Source organism: Amblyraja radiata, chromosome 29 (genome assembly GCF_010909765.2).
Source record: "Amblyraja radiata isolate CabotCenter1 chromosome 29, sAmbRad1.1.pri, whole genome shotgun sequence".
Taxonomy (NCBI): Eukaryota; Metazoa; Chordata; class Chondrichthyes; order Rajiformes; family Rajidae; genus Amblyraja; species Amblyraja radiata.
The window spans coordinates 28,283,641-28,296,384 of record NC_045984.1 but is presented as its reverse complement, the minus strand read 5'-3'; the positions used below and the strand labels follow the sequence as shown (position 1 = coordinate 28,296,384).

Here is a 12,744-nt window from a genome sequence, read left to right as displayed (position 1 = left end):
GCAGCCCGGAGAAAAGCTGCATCTCCGACCAGGTAGGGACCCTGAAAATCAGTTTCCCCCCCCCCCTCCCCACACATAAAAAAGCTAGAACTCCTTAAAAACAAAAACAAAACACTAAACTAACTAAAAATAAGAAAAAAGAAATGAAAAACAGACAGCTGCAGGCTAGGCAGCCATACCCCCTACAGGTCGGCGCCACAACTAGAGACACAGCGGGAAAACAGGCCCTTCGGCCCACCGAGTCCGCGCCGACCAGCGATCCCCGCACATTAACACTATCCTACACGCACACACACACACACACACACTAGAGACAATTTAAGTAAGTGTTTATTGGCCAAGTATTCACATACAAGGAATTTGCCTTGGTGCTCCGCCCACAAGTAACAACATGACATACCATATAACCATATAACAATTACAGCACGGAAACAGGCCATCTCGACCCTTCTAGTCCGTGCTGAACACGTATTCTCCCCTAGTCCCATATACCTGCGCTCAGACCATAACCCTCCATTCCTTTCCCGTCCATATAACTATCCAATTTATTTTTAAATGATAAAAACGAACCTGCCTCCACCACCTTCACTGGAAGCTCATTCCACACAGCCACCACTCTCTGAGTAAAGAAGTTCCAGTGACAGTTACGAATGACTCAGAAAACACTAAACATTAATAATAATGAGACATTAATGATAAAACACCATTGATCAAGCATGCGAACCAACAAAATACCAGATCAAAGGGAGGCTACAGATTTTTGGCTGTTGAGTAGAGCAACTACTCGTGGATAAAAACTGTTTTTATGCCTGGCTGCGGCAGCTTTGACAATCCGGAGTTGCCTTCCAGAGGCGACTCATACCAAACTCGTACCAACCCAACTAACCTACAAACCTGTACATCTGTGGAGAGTGTGGGAGGAAACCGAAGATCTCGGAGAAAACCCACGCGGTCATGGGGAGAACGTACAAACTCCGTACAGACAGCACCTGTCGTCAGGACCGAGCCCGGTTCTCCGGCGCTGTCACTTTTACACCGCCGTGCCACCCCTTTTTTTTTTATTTTTTTAAAGGAATGGACAGACGACAAATCACCATAGTTTTAGTTATTCAAAGGATCCTTTTTGAAGGATCACTCTACTTGCGATGTACCTTTCCCTCAGCACAGTTCTGGATCGTTAGACTGGGCAAGGTGCTGCAATTCCAGGTGTCCTATATCATTTTCAATAGAGAATTTCTTTAGTTTTATTACCTACTGAATGATGTGCCTGGTTGACCCAACGAGGTCGTGAGCTATTGTTTCCTTCACAAATGAAGAAATATTTCATTGAAGGAATGTACTCCTATTTTCTCATTAAAAAAAAAAAAAAAAAAGTTAATCTGTTATGCCAAAATACGTTGCGTTTTATCTCGTGCTGCCGTGCATAATCTTAAAGAGGTCAAAACTTTGTGAGAAACAAAAGTAATTTAATTTCACTGTCTGGTGTAATTATACAACTACCTGCCTTTACATCTGTTGCTTCTCTGCAGGAGAGGGTCGCGTCCAACGCTGAGAATATACTTGATGCAACTAAGGCGATGAACAATATTCTACACCGAATTGCATCCCTTGTTCAACAGGTAATCTAAATATGACACCAGTGACTGCAGTTGAACTGTACTTCAGGGGCCGATCAAATGTGACAATTGGGACATGTAGACGCCACAAAAGCATTTGGTAATATAGAAGATATCATTTGATATACAGTATGTCTCATTGTCTCGTTCACTTTGTACACACATTTATCTCTTGTGTAGGAAAGAACTGCAGATGCTGGTTTACACCGAAGATAGACACACAAAATGGGTGACGTTATGGGTCAAAACCCTTCTTTGCCGCGATCATAACAATTGCTCAATCAAGTCGAGTTTATTTGTCACATGCACATACAAGATGTGCAGTAAAATGAAAAGTGGCAATGCCTGCGGATTGTGCAAAAACAACAGAACAGGATAGAACAGAATCAGTATTTACATGTTAAGGAAAAAAAATGTCAAAATGTTAACAAGTCACAACACAACAGTAAATTATTCCCTGTTGAGATAAGAGTTTACAGCCCTGACGGCCTGTGGGAAGAAACTCCTTCTCATCCTCTCTGTTGTCACAGCATGACAGCGGAGGCGTTTGCCCGACTGTAGCAGCTGGAATAGTCCATTGCTGGGGTGGTAGGGATCCCCCATAATGTTGCTGGCTCTGGATCTGCACCTCCTGGTGTATAGGTCTTGCAGGGGGGCGAGTGTAGTTCCCATAGTGCGTTCGGCCGAACGCACTACTCTCTGCAGAGCCTTCCTGTCCTGGGCAGAGCTGTTCCCAAACCAGATTGTGATGTCGCCGGACAAGATGCCTTCTACAGCCCCAGAGTAGAAGCACTGAAGGATCCTCAGAGAGACTCTGAATTTTCTCAGCTGCCTGAGGTGGTAAAGGCGCTGCCTTGCCTTACTCATCAGTGCGGCAGCATGTGTAGTCCATGTCAGATCCTCTGTGATGTGGACTCCCAGGTATTTAAAGCAGCTCACCCTATCCACAGTAGTCCCAATGGATGAAAATTGTCCGTATGCACATGTGCACAACTCGAGAGAGAGAGAGTGTTGATGGTGGGAATGTTATTTGCTTCTCATGGTCTTCCACCGCTGACTGTGATGGACAATGACAGTGAGTTCAGCAGCATTGAATTAAATTCCTGAGCCGAAGTGGAATCCAGTTTGTTCCCATGGTTCCACCCAAGTCAGCCCCAACTATTTTGTTGGATATGTAGTTCTGCCAGTGAAAGATGCAGGGAATAAGATGAAAGGAGGTGGAATTGAGACAAAGATTTCACACTTCCTTCCCACTTGATTAATACAGCACTACGAACTATAGGACGGACACTAGGAAGTGAAGGGCCTGTCCCACCTTGCGGGGCCGGTCCCACTTCGATCGGCGGAGGTGTGTGGAGTCGTGCGGGTCTGGTCCCGACATTGCGCGGGGCTCCAAAAATCTTGCACGGTCCAAAAATCCTGCGTAAAAACGGCCTGTCGGCCCGCAGCCGCATTGAGGCCGTACGCAGCGTCTTGACGTCGTACGCAGCGGCTTGACGGCGTACGCCTAGCACGTGCCGTTGCGTGATGACGTCACTGCCCGGTGCCGTGCGACATCCAAATTCAGTCGGCCCGCCTCCTGCCCAGCTGATTGGTGAGTATGATGTCGGGACCAGCCCCGCACAACTCCACACGCCTCAGCCGATCGAAGTGGGACCGGCCCCCGCGAGGCTGTATGCCTCAAGCGACCACGTTTGGTCGCGCTAGACGGATGTAATCGCGTGCTGGTGGGACAGGCCCTTTACTGATTTACAAAAGAACACCATCACACTGAACCATCCTACACACTAGGGACAATTCTGCAACTTACCAACGCCAAACCTGCACGTCTTTGGAAAGTGGTAGGAAACCGGAGCACCCAGTCGCAGGGAGAACGTACAAATTCCGTACAGACAGCACCTGTAGTCAGGATCGAACCTGGGTCTCTGACGCTGTGAGGCAGCAACTCTACCACTCTGCCGCCCAAATTCCTTATATTCTGCCAGCATCTCTGATGAGAATTCCTGCAGAGTATTTTGTTGAAATTGTGCCCAGCGAGGCCTTCGGGGGATAATGGCAGCCGGGAGAGAATTGGCAGGATCGGGCGACTTTTTATTTTAAATAGGCTGAATAAATTAAAGTTCAACCTTTTGAGGTTTTGTTTTTGTTCAGTAAAGTTATTCTTGTTTCTCTCCATTCTTCCTCATTATCAAGAGTTGCTTTTCGCCTGTGGTCCGACATTAGCAGCCCCCCACCCCACCCCACCACTGATCCAGCATGTAAGACCACCAGCGACCTTTCGGAACGTGGGGTCGCACTTCATTTTTGTGGCTGCAACTTTACAGAGTTTATTTTATTTATTTTTCTCTCCATCATTTTGCTGGAGCTGAGATTGCAGGCGGAACAGATGCCAAGAACCCATGAAAGGAGTTTAGTGATCCTTTTAAGAAAAGGCTCTGATCTTGGAATAGCATGTATGAAGGCATTGTTTGGTACTTAATAATCCCCTTTCAACGCATTCTCTCTTCAGCCAGAAGATTGGAAAGAATGCACTCAGTTCCTTTCAGAATACTTAAATTACATTACAAAACCATAATAGCGAAACAGGATCTGCTTTCCTCATTGTTGATCTGAAAAGGAGTGATATTTTCTCATATTTCTCAGATTTACTTATGACCTCAAGGCCATTCAGCCCGTCGACCTATACCAGCTCCCAGCGTGTTGCCATCAGTTGCATGCTCCCACACATCTTCCTGTGTCCTGTTCTCTCTCAGATGCTTATCCATCTGCCTAAAACTCCGACACTATGGTCGACTTGCAGTAGCCGAGTGTTCTGCAAATCCGGACATCTTTGGGAGGGAGGGTAGACACAAAGCTGGAGTAACTCAGCGGGTCAGGCAGCATCTCTGGAGAAAAAGAATAGTTGATGTTTCGGGTCGAGACCTTTCTTCAGACTGAGGCAACCTGAAGAAGGGTCTCGATCCGAAACGTCGCCCATTCATTTTCTCCAGAGATGCTGTCTGACCCGCTGAGTTACTCCAGCTTTTTGTGTCCATCTTGAGTTTAAGCCAGCAGCTGCAGTCATCTCCTACTACATGGATGAGGAAACCAAAGCATCTGGGGGAAACTCATGCTATAATAAGAGTAACAAGCAAACTCCACACAGGCAGCAGCACAGGTTGGGTTCAAACCTGTGGTCACTGCAGCTGCTCGATTCTGCTCCTCAATGCTTCCAAGTGATTCTGACTGATGTGTATATTTAGCTGTTGTTATCTTGATGGAATGACTGAGGTCTAATCCAAGATTACAAATTCTCCCAACATTTCATCACTCATCCTGGCAGCAGATGTGACCTCTGGGAGGCGATTCAGGACTCTGAAGGCTCGCACCGGTAGACTAAAGAATAGTTTCTACCCATGTGCGATAAAAGAGCTAAATTCCAACAGAGAATGCTGGGGAAGCAAAATGTAATTCTAAGAAATGCCGTCAAATTCTTTTAAATTCTTTTAAATTCTTTTAAATTCTTTTAAAACACCTATTTATTTTTACTAATAAGTGTACATATGTGTCAATGGTTGTCGTGTTTGTATTGTTTTTAACCGGAGGAGATGTAATGGAATTTCGTTGCACAGTATTGTGCAATGACAATAAACGTATTCATTCATTCATTCATTCATTCATTCATCCAGATCCAGATAGATAATTAGATTTGCAGTTTATATTAGGTGAATGGCTCTGGCCTGTACTCCACTGTGGGCATTTGAGACATTCAATAAAATCTTGCGCATATTCAAATCATAAGCATCCACAATGTAAAAAATATATAAATGCATCAACTTGTTTAGAGGCTATTTTCTTTATTTTGGTAGGTTAATTGGCTTCAGTAAAAATTGTAAATAGGATTGTGCTGGTGTACGGGGATCGCTGGTCGGCACGGACATGGTGGGCCGAAGGCCCTGTTTCCATGCTATATCTCTCATGTCTGGAGTAAAGTCCAATCCCTGGTAAAGTCCAAACCCTGGAAGATTGAAGCCCAACGTTTGGAGCTATGTTTCATGGATCTCATTTGCTTACAGAAATTCATATATTTTCACCCAGTGACTCAAAATGATTGCCTAATTAGTGGTTCTTAGGAATGTTGAATGCTTTGCAAACTAAAGTTATTTACAAACTAAAGCCTGAAAACCAGATTAATATCTTTGCAAACAAAGAGTTGAACGAAAATGAATGCAGCAGAACGCTGTAGAGCGCATTCATTGTCACAATATGCCACTTGGGCAGCTTACACCCTAGCGGTATGAATATTGACTTCTCTAACTTCAAGTAACCCTTGCTTTCCTTCTCCCTCCATCCCTCCCCCTTCTTGGTTCTTGAACCAGTCTGACTGCCCCCTTGATTAAATATTATCTCTGTATGCTTCAGTGTCGCCTTCACCTAGCTAGCAGTGATCTATTCTACATTTACCTTGATCATCATCATCTCTTTTGAGATCTCGCTCTCACTCCTTGCACTTCCTTATCTCTGTGTCTCCCTCTTCCCTGACACTCGGTCTGAAGAAGTGTCTTGACCCGAAACGTCACCCATTCCTTCTATCCAGAAATGCTGCCTGTTCTACATTTACCTTGATCATCATCATCTCTTTTGAGATCTCGCTCTCACTCCTTGCACTTCCTTATCTCTGTGTCTCCCTCTTCCCTGACACTCAGTCTGAAGAAGTGTCTTGACCCGAAACGTCACCCATTCCTTCTATCCAGAAATGCTGCCTGAGTTACTCCAGCATTTTGTGTCTACCTTTGCTGTAAACCAGCATCTGCAGTTCCTTCCTACACAATAAGAATAGTTTTGAGCTTAAACGTCTATGAAATTGGAAAAAAAAGTAACTTTTTAATTCTGCTTTGCTTCACCTTGCAAAACTGACATCATTCTCAAACGTTCAACGTCCCCTGACTAGCTTTTGAAATAACTGCCAGATTTTTGCATTTAACTTGTCAATATCAACACTGCTGGAAAATTTCAATGGTCTTGGTCCTAAATCAAATTAATGATTTCTGCTTCCTTTCAAATAACCCAGGAGATTTCATGTTGGCAGTTTCCTGAACGAGGGAGTAATAACATATCCAATCAAATTTGCAATGAATAAGTGGAAGTGAGGCAGAGGAAAACCTTAATGTTTGGAAGATGAATAAATAATTTGGTCTCGTGAACAGAAAGTCTTGGTGTATGAGTTACCTGCTTCATTGCTTCAGTCTCTTTATCTTCTTCTTCTTGCATATGGCGTGCACAGCCTAAAGGGCCTGGCCCACTTGCATGCGATTGCGTGCGTTTGGCGCGACCAAATGGAATCGGAGTTCACGTGAAGTTCGCGCTAAGAATGCGCTATGTTCGCACGTTACGTCATTTGTGTCATGCTGACCAATCAGCTGGGCAGGAGGCGGCCGACTGAATTTGGACGTCGGGCGGTGACATCATCACGCCACGCCTGGCGGTGACGCATCGCACAACGCCATGCGCTAGGCGTACGCCGTCAAGACGCTGCGTACGACGTGAAGACGCTGCGTACGACCGCAATGCGCCTGCGGGCCGACAGGCCGTTGGCGCGCAAAATTTTCAGACACTGCAGGAATTTCGGAGCCCCGCGTGATGTCGGGACCAGCCCCGCACAGCTCCATACGCCTCCCCGCTTCTAAGTGGGACCGGCCCCGCGAGGCCCGTATGCCTCAAGCGTAATTTGCGAGCCAAGGTCGCGTAAGTGGGACAGGCCTTTTAAAGTTGTAAGACAACTTGTTTGATCTGTGTGTGCACGCCAGGCTGATTGCATTCGTTGAAACGGGGTGGACCACGTGAAGGTTGCAATCTCCCACCCCAGTTTCTTTATCATAAAGCATCGTGGAAATGAAATTCTTTCCAGTTATGGAACATCTCTGATTTTCATGTGTTGCAAAACTGGGTGGTGACCTCTTGGCAAGGGAGAGCAATGGTGACTCTCTTGGGAAAGAAGATGTGACTGGTAACACTCCTTGTCACGTTTCAGAGCTTCCCGAATCCAGGCAGGAATGAACTCGGACAGAGACAAAATGCTGGAATTCCTTCTCTCCAGCGATGCTTCCTGTACCCATTCCTTCTCTCCAGAGATGCTGCCAGTCCCGCTGAGTTACTCCAGCATTTTGCGTCGATATTTGGTGTAAACCAGCATCTGCAGTTCCTTCCTACACAGGAGTGAACCTAGACTGTGGATGCCGGTGATCGTGAAGACATTAGCAGCATTAGCAATCCTCAACCTGCTCTCCTGATGAAGACGTGGATGTGTCTTATCTCAGTGAGAGTGTCCTTGCCACACTCATACCTCGCACTTTATACCTCGCTAAGGTGTGCAATAAGAGGTTGGTTCCTTGGAGACACTTGGTGAATGTACTAAAAATCCCTCCTCCTGTGACTACAGCCCAGTCCATCAGGCAAACCAGCCTCCCACTTCTCCGTTAACTCCATCTCCACTTTGCACTGCTATGGACCAGCAGCCAATATAATTAAGGACCTCTCTCATCCATATCCATCAACAAAAGCTTTTCACTGTATGTCTGTACACGTGACGGTAAACTGAACTGGTCCCGGCCGTCCCCTATTCTCCTCGCTCCCATGGGGCAGAAGATACTAAAGCTTAAGTCCGTACAATTACAATACAAGAACAGCTTTTTCCCCACTGTTATCAGACTCTTGAAAGAACATCTTGTAAGCAACGGCTGAATTTTCAATCTACCTTATTGCAGCCTTTCCACTTTATTTTAAACCTTGCTTTCTCTATAACTATCACTATATTCTGAAGTCTGAGTCCGAAGAAGGGTCTCGACCCGAAACGTCACTCATACCTTCTATCTGGTGATGCTGCCTGTCCCACTGAGTTACTCCAGCATTTTGTGTTAAACCAGCATCTACAGTTCCTTCCTACAACTGTACTCTGCACTCTGTTTGTTTTGCACTACCCACAGTACTCATCTATAATACAAGCTATCTGGATAGCATGCAAGCAATGTTTTTCATTGTATCTTACTACATGTAACAATTATAAACCACTATCATTTTATAATAATAAGATGATCCAAACTGGTATCAGACAAGTTTAGGGCTGACATTGGGTGTTAACTAAATGCCGTTAAATTGGTTTAGTTTAGAGATAGCAACATAGAAACACAGAAAATAGGTGCAGGAGTAGGCCATTCGGCCCTTCGAGCCTGCACCGCCATTCAATATGATCATGGCTGATCATCCAACTCAGTATCCTGTACCTGCCTTCTCTCCATACCCCCTGATCCCTTTAGCCACAAGGGCCACATCCAACTCCCTCTTAAATATAGCCAATGAACTGTGGCCTCAACTACCTTCTGTGGCAGAGAATTCCAGAGATTCACCACTCTCTGTGTGAAAAATGTTTTCCTCATCTCGGTCCTAAAAGATTTTCCACTTATCCTTAAACTGTGACCCCTTGTTCTGGACTTCCCCAACATCGGGAACAATCTTCCTGCATCTAGCCTGTCCAACCTCTTAAGAATATTGTAAGTTTCTATAAGCACGATACAGCACGGAAACGGGTCCGCGCCGACCAGCGATCCCCACATATTAACACTATCCTACACCCACTTGGGACATTTTTTATTTACCAAGCCAATTAACCCGCAAACCTGTACGTCTTTGGAGTGTGGGAGGAATCCGAAGATCTCGGAGAAAACCCAGGCAGGTCACGGGGAGAACGTACAAACTCCATACAGACGGTACCCGTAGTCGGGATCGAACCCGGGTCTCCGGCGCTGCGTTCGCTGTGCGGCAGCAACTCTACCGCTGTACGCGCCACCGTGACTGCCCTGTCTTGTGTTATTTTCAATGCTGCATGGGTCTTGAACTGTGAACTCCACCCCACGTGGGTCTTTCAATGATACGGTAGCCACTAATGCTTCTGTTTTGTGTGTGTGTGTTGTGCCTGCCAGTTTTCCAACATGACCAGTTTCTCCGAATTCCGGGATGAGGTTCGGTGGTTAACTAGCCCGAATACAACTGGGTCGCCGAAGATGATGTTTCGGGCGATATCGAAGATTGCCTGTGGGCACCCAGAGGGAGGGGGACTGCTCATCCCTTCACTCAACTGGTACGAAGACGATGGCTACAAGGCACTGTTTGGCAGGAACAGCACCAACGATGGAATGATCACGTTTGACAATTCAACCCGTGAGTACAATATTATTCCCTAAATAAATCTTTAAACGAATGGACTGTGCCGTGCGTATCGTTCACCAAAATAGTAACTATGATGGGTGAGGTGTGGGAAGGAACTGCAGTTGCTGGTTTAAACCAAAGATAGGCACAAAATGCTGGTGTAACTCAGCGGGACCCATCTGAAGGAAGGTCTCAATAGACAATAGGTGCAGGAGTAGGCCATTCGACCCTTCGAGCCAGCACCGCCATTCAATGTGATCATGGCTGATCGTCCCCAATCCGTAACCCCATTCCTCCCCATATCCCCTGACTCCGCTATCTTTAAAAGCCCTATCCAGCTCTCTCATGAAAGTATCCAGAGAACCGGCCTCCACTGCCCTCTGAGGTAGAGAATTCCACAGGCTCACAACTCCCCGTGAGAAAAAGTGTTTCCTCGTCTCCGTTCTAAATGGCAAACTCCTTATTCTTAAACTGTGGCCCCTGGTTCTGGACTCTCCCAACATCGGGACCATTGACCTGAAACGTCACCCATTCCTTCTCTCCAAAGATGCTGCCTGTCCCGCTGAGTTGCACCAGTATTTTGTGTCTTAACTATGATGGGTAATGTGTGTTTGTGCTAAGGGACCTGCCACAGATTTCAAGATGAATTGGAATTCGGAGAGGCTGGGGGGGTTGAGTAATCTGAAAGGATGCACTAACTTTAGACTTAAGAGATTCAGCGTGGAAACGGGTCCCTTGGCTGACCGAGTCCGCACCAACCAGCGATCACCCCCCTACACTAGCACTATCCTACCCAGCAGGTACAATTTACAGAAGCCAATGAACTGACAAACCTACACGTCTTTGGAATGTGGGAGGAAACCGAAGCACTCAGAGGAAACCCATGTGGTCACAGGGGGGGGAACGAATAAACTTCATACAGGCAGCATCCTCTGCGGTGATGAAGTGCTTTGTGAGGCTGATCATGGCGCAAATCAACTCGTACCTCGACAAAAACCACAACATATCAACGGTGGATGCGATCTCACTGATTCTCCACTCAGCTCTGGACACTTGGACAACAAAAACTCATATGTCAGGCTGTTATTCATTGACTACAGCTCGGTGTTTAACACCATCAACCCCTCCAAGCAGGTTACCAATCTCTCAGATCTGGGTCTCTGCGCATCCCTCTGCAATTGGATCCTCGACTTCCTCATTCACAGACCACACTGTCCGTATTGGTGGAAATGTGTCATCCTCGATAACAATCAGCGCAGGAGCACCTCAAGGCTGCGTGCTCAGCCCCCTGCTGTACTCACTCTATACTCATGACTGCGAAGCCGGACATGGTGCGAACTCCATCAAGTTTGCCGACGACACCACTGTTGTGGGACGTATCACTGATGGGGACGAGTCAAGAGTATAGAAGTGAGATTGACTGATTGACCAAATGGTGCCAGCACAATAACCTGGCTCTCAACACCAGCAAAACCAAGGAACTGATTGTGGACTTCGGAAGAGGTAGGATGGGGACCCACAGTCCCGTTTATATCAACTGGTCAATGGTGGAAAGGGTCAAGAGCTTCAAATTCCTGGGCGTGCATATTTCCGAAGATCTCTCCTGGTCCCAGAACACTGATGCAATTATAAAGAAAGCACATCAGCGCCTCTACTTCCTGAGAAGATTATGGAGAGTCGGTACGTCAAGGAGGACTCTCTCGAACCTCTACAGTAGAGAGCATGCTGACCAGTTGCATCGTGGCTTGGTTCGGCAACCTGAGCGTCCAGGCGCAGAAAAGGCTGCAAAAAGTTGTAAACACTGCCCAGGCCATCCTCGGCTTTGACCTCCCTACCATCGAGGGGATCTATCGCAGTCGCTGCCTCAAAAAGCTGGCAGTATCATCAAGGACCCACACCATCCTGGCCCCACACTCATCTCTCCGCTGCCATCAGGTAGAAGGTACAGGAGCCTGAAATCTGCAACATCCAGGTTCAGGAACAGCTACTTCCTCACAGCCATCAGACTATTGAACAGATAGTTGAAAGATTCTAAGGTGGACAAAATTCTGAAGAAGGGTTTCGGCCCGAAACGTTGCCTATTTCCTTCGCTCCATAGATGCTGCCGCACCCGCTGAGTTTCTCCAGCAATTTTGTCTACCTTCGATTTTCCAGCATCGGCAGTTCCTTCTTGAACATGAGTAAGATTCTGACGTTTTGCACAATCGCGCTGAAAGACCACGAAGAGGGGGTTGTGATCGCACTAAAGGTGCGGTGATGGTGAATGGTGATGGTGAATGGTGATGTAAAATTGCAAATTTAAAAAAAATTAACTTCAACAATGGTTTGATTTAATCCTTTTAAGTTTTCACAAACTTTTTGTGTGAAATGTTGAATGATTTTCAGGCTATTTGTGTGACGGGGAACGAGAGCTCGGAATGCAAACCGTGTTTTTAACTTTGAAAGGAGGATGAGACTTGCGTGACGGAACCCTTCTCTTTGCTTTGCACAGCCCCGCACTGTAAAGACCTGATCAAGACGCTCGAATCGAACCCAATCTCTCGGATTATGTGGAGAGGCATCAAGCCACTCTTTGTGGGGAAGATTCTCTACACTCCAGACACTCCAGCTACACTGAGGATAATGAAAGAGGTACTTGATGGTTTTTAAATTAAATTTTCGCTGAAATCTTTGCCATCGAAGTCAGTGACTGCAATTACTGAACAAAGTGTGACATGCAGAACCAGGGGCCACAGTCTTAGAATAAAGGGGAGGCCATTGAAGACTGAGGTGAGAAAAACGTTTTCACCCAGAGAGTTGTGAATTTGTCGAATTCCCTTCCACAGAGGGCAGTGGAGGCCAAGTCACTGGATGGATTTAAGAGAGAGTTAGATAGAACTCTAGGGGCTAGTGGAGTCAAGGGATATGGGGAGAAGGCAGGCACGGGTTATTGATTGGGGACGATCAG

The 12,744-nt window shown here is 46.4% G+C and overlaps 1 protein-coding gene across 3 annotated transcripts in view; it reads left to right on the top strand.

Annotated features, from left to right (window-relative positions):
* abca7 (ATP binding cassette subfamily A member 7) overlaps nt 1-12,744 on the top strand; it is a 144,888-nt gene that overhangs the window by 50,436 nt on the left and 81,708 nt on the right. For all 3 annotated transcript variants that reach the window (XM_033047043.1, XM_033047042.1, XM_033047041.1), the window contains exons 8-10: nt 1,530-1,619; nt 9,572-9,809; nt 12,289-12,428. In XM_033047043.1, coding sequence (XP_032902934.1) covers nt 1,530-1,619; nt 9,572-9,809; nt 12,289-12,428 — 468 coding nt within the window. The remainder of the gene's footprint in view (nt 1-1,529; nt 1,620-9,571; nt 9,810-12,288; nt 12,429-12,744) is intronic.